The sequence below is a fragment of the Platichthys flesus genome, chromosome 7, assembly GCF_949316205.1.
Source record: "Platichthys flesus chromosome 7, fPlaFle2.1, whole genome shotgun sequence".
Classification (NCBI taxonomy): domain Eukaryota; kingdom Metazoa; phylum Chordata; class Actinopteri; order Pleuronectiformes; family Pleuronectidae; genus Platichthys; species Platichthys flesus.
Window position 1 is genome coordinate 9,459,093 of NC_084951.1, and position 12,684 is coordinate 9,471,776.

At 41.9% G+C, this 12,684-nt stretch overlaps 1 protein-coding gene across 1 annotated transcript in view; it reads right to left on the reverse strand.

Moving 5' to 3' along the window:
* Positions 1 to 12,684, reverse strand: part of cep104 (centrosomal protein 104) — a 30,174-nt gene that overhangs the window by 5,555 nt on the left and 11,935 nt on the right. The window contains exons 11-20 of the mRNA XM_062392507.1: positions 12,134 to 12,301; positions 10,516 to 10,689; positions 8,837 to 9,013; positions 5,458 to 5,658; positions 3,783 to 3,878; positions 3,477 to 3,564; positions 2,549 to 2,621; positions 2,357 to 2,465; positions 2,097 to 2,235; positions 836 to 903 (exon numbers count right to left, since the gene is read on the reverse strand). Coding sequence (XP_062248491.1) covers positions 836 to 903; positions 2,097 to 2,235; positions 2,357 to 2,465; positions 2,549 to 2,621; positions 3,477 to 3,564; positions 3,783 to 3,878; positions 5,458 to 5,658; positions 8,837 to 9,013; positions 10,516 to 10,689; positions 12,134 to 12,301 — 1,293 coding nt within the window. The remainder of the gene's footprint in view (positions 1 to 835; positions 904 to 2,096; positions 2,236 to 2,356; positions 2,466 to 2,548; positions 2,622 to 3,476; positions 3,565 to 3,782; positions 3,879 to 5,457; positions 5,659 to 8,836; positions 9,014 to 10,515; positions 10,690 to 12,133; positions 12,302 to 12,684) is intronic.

Here is a 12,684-nt window from a genome sequence, read left to right on the forward strand (position 1 = left end):
GTGATGGAAGTTACTTGATCTTGAGACAAACGTAGCAGCCCAGTAAGAACAAAGGCTTCTCCTTCCTTTGAAGTCTTTAAAAGGCCAACAGTGGTGGTGTTTTACCTCCACACCTGTTTGGTGCTCAGGCCTCATATTAGAGGCTTTCTAGTTTCTGTGTTGATATAAAAGAGGGAAAATAGAAAAGCGCACTGAGTGAAAACATTTTATCGAACTTCACCTTTACGACATTCAGCTTCTTTTTCCTGTCCTCATCAATTTGAGTATTTAATGACCTGGGAAGCAACTAAACAAGCTTTGTTTATTGTCCTTTTTGTTACCTCCGCCAAGGAGATTATGTTGTCTGTGTTCATTGTTTGTTTGATGTTTAGCTGGATTACACAAAAATGACCCAATCAATTTGAAATATTGTGGAGGGGTAGGGCATGACCCAAGGAAAAACACACGCAATTGTTGTGTGGATCTGGATCAGGCGGGGGATCTGCAAATTTTGTTTGACTTTCTTTAACATTGTGAGATATTAGAAATTTTTCCAAATTTGACTTGATTTCTCGGACTATTAATGTATTATGAGTGTGTGCAATTTGATCCAGATCCACATAAAAACCTAGATATAGTGAATTTAAAAGTTGTTTCACAAATAGACTGTTGGGCCTTGGTGGAGGTATGCACTCTCATTCTATTTGCTTATATCGCAGTGATCAGTTTAAGATAAAGGTTAGGGAACACAAATTTTCCTAAATCAAGCCATAGCTACACAGCAGTAACTGGGATGATGGTGGCATAACTGGTACAGCTGGATCTCCTACATGGATACGCATCTTATACGTCTTACCTCCTCCCCAGGCATGAAGTTGTTGTGGCACAAAGGACAGTGGTTGGAGCCTTTACCGGAGACGGGAGCTGGAACAGAAACACAACACCTTTGAGCAGCCCGTTATACAATTACAGCAAAAGAGCCCTTAACACCGAAAATGATGAAATTACACCACTGAAGGAGAACAGTTTAAAATGCCATATACCCTGGAGGAATGGGAGAATGGTAAACTGTTGATCTCAACTTACAATTCATATTTCTAAATACAAATTATCAAACTTATCAAGAGAGGCGAGACAAGCTTGAAGTTTTGGCAACACAAAAGCCTCACTGCAGCTGTCAATTATTTATGGGAACATATGGGTGATGTGGTGTAAACCACGTGGTGTATTGTCTGGCTTTTTATATAAAATTATTCAAACAAGGTGGTTCTCATAACACATAGCACTGATTAAGCAAGTCAGTGCTATGTGTTGATGTACCCATTAACCCTCAGGTCTGTTCCTCTGGTAAACACAAACAGCAGATGCTCTAAGAGAAGCTGGCCTCACCTTTCAGACACTAAATAGTGGTTACAGGGTTTGGTATTTTGCTCAAACACTGCTGAAACCTAATACCTTGGAAAAGTACCTAAATGAATGAAGAGCATCTCTTCTGGTGTTTCATCATGTGTTTTTAGGGGCTTTCTTTGGTGCCACAAATATATAACTGTATTAATATTTTAGGCATATTCACATTAACATAGTTCAGTCTATCTGCGTTTTAGAAATGTAAGAATAGTCACTTTTGGGGAGATTTCTTTAAAACAGTAAATAACCTTTTTGTTAAACTAAATGTAATAAAACATTGTTTACTTATTCAGCCCCCAAAAACAACAACAACACACACTGATGTTCTTTCTCAAATGGAAATCAGATATCGGCCTTTTTCACAGCAGACATTTTGATATGTCACAGTAGGAAAAGCACAGGTGTACATAAAAATGTTACATGGACATGTTTTACTGGGACCTGAGCAGAGACTAAACTGCAGCTTTTAAGTGCGTTCTTAAAACATAGTTAAGAATCATAGTGTTTTCATTACTGTACACATACCAAACAGTGGCTCAAGAGTTGACCATTTGTGTTATTATGTCACCTGAAGGCCACCGTAGGGTCTTCATACCCACTAAGGAACAGGTGAGGTCAGGGGTTGGTTACAATCTGCAGGCTCACCATTAGATCCCAGAACCCTAGAACCCTAGAACCCTATCCAACCCACTGGTAAAGCAATGACTCACAGTTGCAGGAAGGACCCTGGACGTGGCGAGTCAGATCCTCAGAAGCCACGGCCTCTGAACAGCGCCGACATTGACTGAACTTGGAATTGCTTTCACATTCACCGAGTAGATGCTCTGTGAGGCTGGCTATCTCCACTACCTGTGAACACACAGCAGAAATACACACAATGTCTTCATGCTGTATTACTGAGGTGGGGTTAAACAGATTTTGTTTGAGAGGATTACAAAAGGTGATAAACCGTTTGTGAATGTGAGTCTACCTGTCTGCATTCACTGCAGCGCCGCAGCATAGGACAGTGTTTCCAATAATGAAGGTCCAATCCATCTTCTGTGTATGACTCGTCCTTTTTGCCACAGAATATACACAAGCTGAAACAGAGCATATAAATGCAGATTGGGTTAATACCCTAAAGCCCAGAGAATCACATTGATGTGACATTGTCTTTACTTACTTGTCCAGACAGTTGCTAGATTGTTGGACCTCTACTCGGTCTGTTATCTTGTTCTGTGGGACTTTGCTGACAGCTGGAAATGAAAAAGACAGAATATGTTACTTGTCAAGACATTTGGTTTCCTACATTTAAAGGACCTGACGAAGATCCCACTCTGAATGGAAAAGTTGTTTGAATAAAATTCTGTGTGGGACGGAGTGGCATAAGTGTGCAGGCTCTTTTTGTTGAATGGCCTCGGACCAGATTGCACCTTGTAATGTAGGATTAGCTTTTTTCTTCCCTCTCTCCTTACATTTCAAGTACCAGCAAAATATACAGAAATTAAACAAACTTTACAGAATTGAAAAAACATATAAATAAGGATCAGACCTCAGGTTATTCCCTAATGTCAAGCTTCGAAGATGTTAGGGCAAAGGTAATAATACAACACTTAAGAGTAAACTACACACAAATGAAAACATTGTAGCTGGATGTATTAAAAATGACATTTGTAATCCAAAAGCTTTAATGATATTTTTCTGTGTCACAGGTACAGCCCTGTTACTGCCATGTCTTAGGTATTATTAAATTGTCTTGCAATGGATGTTTTGTTTCAAATGTCTATATTACAAATATATTGTAGTTGATTACAGGCAGTGAAACAAATATGCAAAAGTGCAAATGTTTCAGTCCATGTTGGACTTTCCTGAGGGCAGAATGAGGCTTGGTGCACGTGTAAGAGGAGCCTATACACTGTGTATGGTGAACCAGTATATGCATGGCACATTCTGTATTGAGGAAAGTCAGCATTTAAAGGCTTATGTGCTCATATCACATTGCTCTTTTGTACCAATACCCCTGGGTGCTTTCACACAATCCAGATCAGACAGAGTGGTGTACAGTATATAAATATGTGATTACTTATTTAAGTCATTTTAAATGTACATACTTGCTCTGCCTGCTTTTTGGGACTCTTTCTCAACTCTGGGGGATTCCTTCTTGGTCAGTTGTTCCTTGGTGCCCTCATTGCTTCTCTCCTTCACAAACAGACAGAGACGTCATGAGAACAGAGCTCCAAACAGAGATGCTGTCACAAAAATTAAACTCTAATAAACGATGAACATTAAATTCAAACAAAGACGTTTTTGAGAAATGGTGGAACTCCCAAGACTCAATTCCATGTGGAGCAATTAATACACATTAGCAGCCATTACAAGAGGTGATGTCATCGCAGTCTGAAGGCAACTCCACCTACTGTGATCTCTTTCAAGGCAGCCAGCTGCTCCTGAAGAGTGTGGATCTCCTCCTTCTCCTTTTGCCCCTCCTGCTGACCACCTCCCTTCTTCAACGTCTGGGGGGAAAAGTGACACACCATCAGCCGCTTAGTCAGAATAATTTTACCATGACTATGTAACTGCTATCCCTCTCTTATAACCATATCGTTGCACAACACAGCAGCTTTCATTTCATTGTTGTCGTTATACTTTGAAAGCTGCACAGCGTAAAGCTCTAGGAGCTGCAGTGATGTGGTGTTGTTGGGTTGGCAACAACTGTCACTACGTAATGAGAAGACAGGGTCTCTTATAAAGGCAATGAGAAATTAAGCTCAGTCACATGGAAAAACAATATTGCACTATGCCAGCTTTGGATCACAGGCTGTCGTCATTACTGGTTGCATTGTGATGACACTGGTACACAGCAACAAATCCATCCATTAATTTTCTACTTATCCGTGAAGGTTAGTGGGGGAGCTGGAGCCCATCCCGGCCAAAATTGGATGAGATGCAAGGTACAAGTCAGCTAAATGAAATGTAATGTAATGTAATGTAAATGTAAAACCCTGGACAGGTCATCAGCCTATCACAAGGCCGACATACAGAGAGCAACAACCATCCACTCTCACATAACCTAACCCCAGAGTCAGAGACACAGGGGAATATGCAAACTGGGATCCGAACCAAGAAAATGTGAACAATTCCAGTTTTGTATCATCCCTATTCACTCAAATACAAAGTAAATATTTTTGACAATGACCTCACCTTGAATAAGCAGGTTACATAAACAAAGAAACACAGCTATTCGGATCGTGCTTATTTGCAGTTCAGGAAGATTGTCATGTTTATATCCAGAGAGATTGTCATTCATGCTTTCATTTAATTTCTTGTTTGGATTACTGCAATTCTCTCATCACCTGACAGAGCAAACAGACTCTACATGAATCACAGCTCGTCCAAAAATGCAGCAGCCAGACTCCTCACCCCAAATCTGCCTTAAGAAATCACATTACTCCCATTTCGACTTCACCTCATTGGCTCCCAGTAAATCTTAGAATCGATTGTCCTCAGCGAAGGCCCTGCTCACCAAACGTTTTGTTTGTTTTACTTCAAATTTTGTATTTTTAACTAAAGCACCTTGTAACTGTGTTTTAAAAGGTGCTATATGAATAAAGTTTATTATTGATACATCCCAGGTACGGTACATGTTTGCATCTCGTGCGCGTAATTTGTTTAACCATATAAGTAAAAGAAAGAGAAGACTGCCTATGAGGGCTTTGGCAAAGCTGGCTGCAGAGAGAATTAGCTTCTTGTGCAACATGAAACTCCACCTCCTCTCAGTTGTGACTGTTAAAAACCCAAAAGACATGATGTCATATACTCTCCTCCTAAAAGCTTGTCTACCAGTTTCTCTGTCCACCTACCACCTGCTCCCTTTTGAATACAAAAATCCACACTGCCCCCGGCCCAGCAGTTTGATATAAAACGTTTAAAAACACACAATGTAGACACTCATATACATGTCAGAAATGTAACGTTTTGTTAGATAGAAATGAAGGATTTTTTGTTATTCATAAAATTCCCCTTGTAAGTGAGGTGGATGTCGAGTACCAATAAAAGCCTCATTTGCAGTCAAGAAAAAAAAGAAAAACTTGCCTGAGTCTCTACCAGCTTTCCGTTAATTTTGGCAAACCCATCAAAGAGGGTTTTGTAGAGGAAGCTGTTGCGTTCAGGATCATCGCTGCGTGGAAGGTAGCTGAGAATGGCACTTCTGTGCTGCTGGTACATGGATAAGACGATGCGCTGCGCCGCCTCTCGAACCGGCGGTGCAGTGTGCTTCAGCGACACGGCACAGAACTGAAAGAGGAGAAGAGGTTTTCTGTCAACATGTGAACATGAAGACAGAATTAACTGCAATTCACAACAATTTCACCTCTGGTCGGAGCTATTAAACATAGACACAAGATTAAGGAAAAAACAAAAGAAGGAAAAACTTTCAAAACATAACATACTTTGCAATTTATGATAAGAGAAGATTAGATGAATTGTATTGATCCCTTGCAGAGGAAATTCACTGCAGCATCCAGAATGCGATGGAAAATGGAACAGGCAATAAAATAGAAGGAAAGAAATAGAACAAAAAAATGAGAAAATAGCACGTAAGCACCTGTGAGCATTCAATGGAGAGTGTTTTTAAATTGTATTTGGTAAATTTTTGTCTAAATCTTGGCCAAATGAGAGTGACTGTGGGTCCGTAAACTTTTGGCAAACGCAGGATCTGAGGCTGCTCTTTATTTACTTCTTTTTTTAATTTAATGTGATTGGTCGACGCCGAGTTGCTTCCGGTGCCAGCTGACCAGCAAACATATGGTGACTTCAAGGGCAACAATCGCTTTCAACGGCAAATCTGGTAATTTCTTTCCAAAAATACCCTCTCACAAAAAAAAAAGAGGATAAAGGAGCTCGGTCGATTTACAGAACCAGCGGCCGGCAAGTGATCCAGGAGGAGCTTTCACGGCCTTTTATTGCTTCCCCTGATAGCTGTTTCAAAGTGTCGACACAGAGGTACTGTGGTCAACGCGAGGGTGTGAGCCCTGAAACATCTCTCTGAAAAATGCAAAATGCATGAAAGTTGCCTCTGCCATTCAGACCCCCCCAACATATTACATCACCAGCCACAATTGCATATCTGCATTTAGAGGAATGTAGACAGGTATGGTATACATATAATACAAATATGAGTATAAGAAGGGTATGTGCTATATATCTATATATAAATGGGTAGTGTCACTGTTGTTTACTAAATAGCAATCTATATTACCTGTATCTAAGATTAGTTTTCTACAGTTGAGCTTTAATTTCAGAATTCTGGGGACACGAGAATATTTTCAGTGCATTTCTTTTACAGACCAGACAAAGTTTAATGAAGCAATATTTGTGATATCTGCATTCTGGTTCCACATGCCAAACAGCTGAGGAAGTCCTCAAGGGGAAGTGCACATAGGGATGTAAAAAGAGCCCACGATACCACATCATCTCTGTGAAGACAATCACAACACAATGGGATTATCGCCAGACATCCAGAGGTAAACTGTGTACAAAAGGAAACCCATCCCTCGCTTCATAGTCGCAGAAACAGCTTTCTGTTATTCTCTATTCTTTGCAGAGCCCTGTTTCGTTTTAATTACCAAAAATTCAATCGTCCCTCTTTGTTTTGCTCTGGGTCCTCGTCTCGGAGCGGATCACCCAGGAAACAGCGGAGGAAAAAGGAAAAATGCTCAAGCCGTAGCAGGGCTAACACTATAGTATGTAGACATTTTCCAGACACACATTTTAAACTGTCTGACTGAACGTTGCCTGGCTACAACATGTTCCTGCTTTATCTTGATAGACACCTTATAAACCAGCATGCAGATCAGATTTGGTTTGGTAGTTTGCATGAGAGTTTAACATCAGCCATCACACCGTGGACAAATATCCACAATGTTGTAAAAACGTTTTAGATCCTTGATCTTTCTCGCTCGATCGGCTGATAAAGCCTGAGTGATGTGCAAAGAGTATGAAGGTAACAAGGAATATAATCTGCTGTGAACTGGAACTAAATCTGATCTGATTCCAGTGACTTATACCAATAGTGCTCCATGTTCCCATGACTGTATCACATCATTTCTGCAAAATAACTACAATGATTTGTTAGTATTAAAGCTCCCAAAGTGCCAGGAAAACCTTTCCCACACACCTTTATACCAGCTAAATTACCACCTGCATGGACTGTTTACACAAAGCAGGCTGGGTCCACGGTTTTATGCTGCTGATGCCAAATTCTGACCCTAAAAATCGGCAACCTCTGCAGAAATCGAGACTCATCAGACCAGGCTATGGTAGTCCAGTCTTCAGGTGTCCAGTGTTGTTGAGCCCCTGTCCACTGCAGCCTCAGATTTCTGTTATTGGCCAACAGGAGTGGAACATGGCGTGGTCCTCTACTGTTGCAGCCGATTGGTCTCAGCGCAGTTACCGCTGCCAGTCTGCTCATGCTCCTCTGACCTCTCTCATCAACAAGGCATTTCCGTCCACAGAACTGCTGCTCACTGGAGGTTTTGTTTTCCATGATGGCACCATTCTGAAATAAACTCTAGAAACTGCTGTGCAATAGAATCCCAGGAGATCAACATTTTCACAAACTCTGTCTGATATCAAAAACCACACTTCTTGTAAATTCAGATACTACATTTTTCCCCCATTCTGATATTTGGTGTGAGCATTTGGTGTGAGATGCCTACATGCATTAATGTTAAGTATATGGTTAAAGGCATGAATAAGCAGGTGTGCGGGTGTTCCTAATAAAGTGGTCAGGGAGCATATTTCTCCCTCCTGGAGCTGAGTTTACTTTAAACCCGGTGCTTCTAACATGTTTCTCATCAAACCGGTTTAAGTAAAAGTCAGGACAGGGGAGAATGCGAGCTGCTGAATAGAATGCAGGCCCCCTGTCACATCTCCATCTAGACTCTATGTTTTCCAAGCAAACATGGGAAGGGGCCAACACAAAAGAGGGGGCGGGCGCAGAGCGAGCGTGCACAAACAGAACTCCGAGAGCCACCTGTGGGGCTTTGGCTTCAGAAGGTAGAGGAACCCAGAGGACAAACCTAACAATTTGCTCTCAATGACAAAAGCCACGCAGAGTGAGGAGGGGGGCTGAATGGAGGGGGATGGGCGGAGGGCCGGTTGTAAAGCCGAGCGGGGGGGACAGGGCTGCTTGTTGTCCTGACCAGCATGTCAACAGTTGGCTAGTTTGCATGTAAATATTAGATCACTGCTGGGAACCAGAGGACAAGGGCAATGGACACAGACTGGATGCCAATGGTGACAACATTGACTCAGCTGACTCAAGCTTTTACTGACAGCCGGTTTGGTCACAGTGTCTCAGGAAGGGGCCGCTCTCCTGTCAGACAGTCACATCTTCATCGCCAGGCCAGATGTAATAGAAATTCACCTTGATGTATGCCTGCTGAATGGAGAGATGCATTTAGTTTTTTACCGTCATGACGTTGTCCAGGGTGAAGCCAGAGTTCTCTGTGCCCAGTTCAGCGAGCAGCTTCTCGAGCAGCTCCACACGACTCTGAGCCAGACGAGGCGGGGATTTGAATTTGATGGCCTTCACTAGGTCAGCGGGGATTACCTGCAAGGCCCGGACATCCTTCAAAACAGCTATCTCCTAAAAGAGGGACGAGAGAGAGAGAGAGAGAGAGAGAGAGAGAGAGAGAGAGAGAGAGAGAGAGAGAGAGAGAGAGAGAGAGAGAGAGAGAGAGCATGCTGTCAAATGTACTGCAAATCATGCATCATTGCAGACAACAGACAAACTATGTGTGATACTACACACATAGTTTGTCGTTCAACACAAACATCTGGCAGAGAGACAAGTTATCACAGAGAACCCAAGTGTACAGTTAAAGTATGACAGAAGAAAGCTCCCCTAGTTGCTGGATATTTGACCTGTCATCAGGTGAGTGGAATGAATGGAGGTTATGTGTGACCACGCACTTTACACCAACCAGTATATAATTCAGCTGATTGTATGAGGGGAGGAGGGGGGACGCCAGCCCCTTTAAAGCATAATGACCAAAAATGCATCCCCCTTGAAACACAGTCAATTCTGCCATCCTCTCTCAGCAACCACCATCAAATAACAGAGAGAGAGGGCGACATGTGCAGATAAAGGATTTGTGTGTGCAGGTGAACATCATATAATGAATAATGCTAAATAAATCTCAGCAACCAGTCTATTTTCAAAGGTTGACAAAAAAAGAGATTGAAAATAAAGAGGGGGACAGCGCTCTTTGCTCCCCTTTACCTCCTCAGTATTCATATCAGTACTTTTGTAGAATATAATTTAGAAAAAACATAAGAAATGTTTAAAACACATAGTGTATAGATATAGCTCAAACCAAGAGAGAAGACCCTTTGTAGTCCCCTACACAGGGATGGGTGAAAATAAATAATAAAACACAGAGCAAAACATATCATCTCCACAAATGGACCAGCAATAAACAACCCACACACCGACAGGCTACACACTGTAATAAAAAGACTGGTGTCCGCTATATCGATTTCTGAACTGAGTATCACTTGGACTCTATGACACACACACAATAAAAAATTTCTCGTTGAAATACAATGAGACGTTTAGTGTTTCAGTTGTTGTTCTAATCGAGGTCAGAACAGATTCCTAAAGGATGAGTAAAGAGTGTTGAGAAGCTAAATTTAATATTTACACAGTTAGACTATTCCTGCACTTACAGTCCATGCTCTGCACACACAGACAGGAAAGTGAACAAATGACTAACACTTGAGCAAATGTCCCTGTAGCAGTTAAAGGCCACAAGGCAGCAGTCAGGGCAGACAGGGAAACAACATGGAGCTTGCTACAAACATTTTATTTGCATGTCACAATCCTGATCAAATAAAAACCTGGCAGTTGTATGCCTCCACCAACCAGTTCAGTTGCAAAAAACATTGCATGATGGTATAATTCCACATATCATTATAGCTAACCTTTAAGGTAAAAATATGTGTGTTGTGAGATTACGTTGACCTTTGACCACGCCATCACATTCATCTGCTTGTAAGATACAATCTCTAATGTCTAAAAGACTGTGCCCGTGGGGGGAATGGTATTCTTTAAGGGGAGATAAATTGGTCCGACTGACAAGAAGCTACCTGTATGAAGGCAGATACCACGGCCCGCAGGCGGCTGGCTGGGTCTCCAGTCCTGAGCAGCAGGTCGGGCCAGGTCTGCTCAACGCAGTGGATTACCTCAGACCGGCCTAAGCCCAGACCTGGGATCAGCTGGCTCAGCATTAGCCGCAGCAGCATCAAGGAGGCCTGGAGGACCTGAAGAGAGAGGCAGTGGACATTTAACTCAAAATGTAGTAGACTGTCTAAGAAACAGATTAGTGTCAGCCAAACAGGGTGGTGTCAGCCAGCAGGACTAAGCCATGTTCAATTGAAGTTGGTTGGAGTATGCTGATGGAGAATGGAGCCTGTCGGAGCATGTTAAATATTTTTGCACTTAGGTACAAGCTTATGGGACCTTTAAACCTGACAGTGGAGAATAGTTTGATTGTATTAGCAGCATTTTAACACCCTGGGCTACATATGGAGCCAGGATGTAAATGTGTGACATGCAGCCTGAAGAAGCCAGAGAAGAGTTGTGTTCAACATGAACTCCAACTGAAGCACTTCTGTGAAGACTAAAATTAACCAGTTAATTATTTAATGGATCATTCTATTTATCAAAGAAAATAAATCAGGAGAATTACTGCGGCGCTACCCATTTCATACAAGCTGCAGGCAAGGTTACAAGGCCATCCTTGTCAAAACTGTTTGTTTAAGGAAGCCAGCTCTGGGAGAGGGAACTGGGCTTGCACATGGTACAGGGGGAACACTGTTGGGTGTTTGCATGTGTGATTGTGTGCTTATATTTTAAAAACATGAACGTTACTTCTGTTCTGTAACAGGAATCCAGAGAACATGATTTATGGAGAATGTTGATGGTGACCAACCGAACACATCCAGTCCTCCTTGATAGGGCTGCTTTTCGGTTCTGGTCCACCCTTTGCTTTCAAAATATGTAGTAGTTGGAAAACTGGTGACGATTCATATTTTCACTGTGAAATGGTATTTCAGGAGATTTATGTTAATTGCAACTGGGAGCTGTTTTTTGAATCCTGGTCAATTCACAGCAGGGAACCTTGTCCCCTACTCATTTAAGCCTGTGAAGGGGATTTTGTTTAGCACCAACCAGGAGATCAGATTAGATCATTAGGTACTGGACATTGGCCCCACAATTTCACATTTGATCTGGAGGACTCATCCCTCTGGAAGGGATAAGCTTCTCACTGAGAGACAAAGCATTCAAGTTTTATAATATCTGGAACCCCTTATGGGCTGACCTTGGGGATGACGGCGCCCGGGCCCTTCGGAAGGGGCCTGTCTGGTCTAGCATGGTCTGAGATCTCAATGTCATTAATGTAAGTTGACAATGTCTTTGATGTCCCTTGATGCACTGTCCCTTCTTCTTTTCAGCCACTTTTTTGTTTTGTTTGTGTGGTTTTTGTCAGGTTTGTTGGGTTTTTCCTCTTTTGGGGCGTATATGTCTTCCTTTCTGTGCCATACATTTTCATGGAGGAATATTTCTAGTGACCAAAAACTCTTGAATATCTACAAAAACGCAATTAGTAGGGAGCCCACGCTACTCAAAGACCCAGTAATAAACGTCACTCGAGCTTTTAAAGCTTTCACTGCAACTGAATCTTCTTTAAAGGAAATGAATCACCGATGACACTTTATCCTGGAGGGCCTTTTTCACCAGGAGGACTGCAGCTCTTATCATCTTTCTCAGCTCCTCCTTGGGGGTGGTGGGGGACACCTCCAAAAGCCTCTTGTGCACAGCCAGCAGAGCATTTTCTCGGTGGGACCAACTTTTAGAATATGCCCAGGCCACCTGGAAGAAAATAGAGACTTATATCACAGATTTCTTTCACTTGAACTGTTTATAATCTGTATATATATATATTTATCTGCTGCATATATGTTTATGCATATGCAACAGAAGGTATTCATCTGCTGTTTCCTGGTCCTGTATATATATTTTTAATTCACCTTAACTGTACATAATTTACGCCTGTATTACTTACCTCAATGCACTCTGATCACTTTAATCATTCAGTATTTATCTTCGTTCTTACAAAACAGTTTTCACGGCTGTTATCCTGTTAACCGGACTTTTACAGTCATATTGACTTCTCTTACTTAGTACGTGGACATTGCATCGATGTCATCGTTGTTTTCTTTCTTTTTTACCTGTTGTCCTGACATGATCTACGT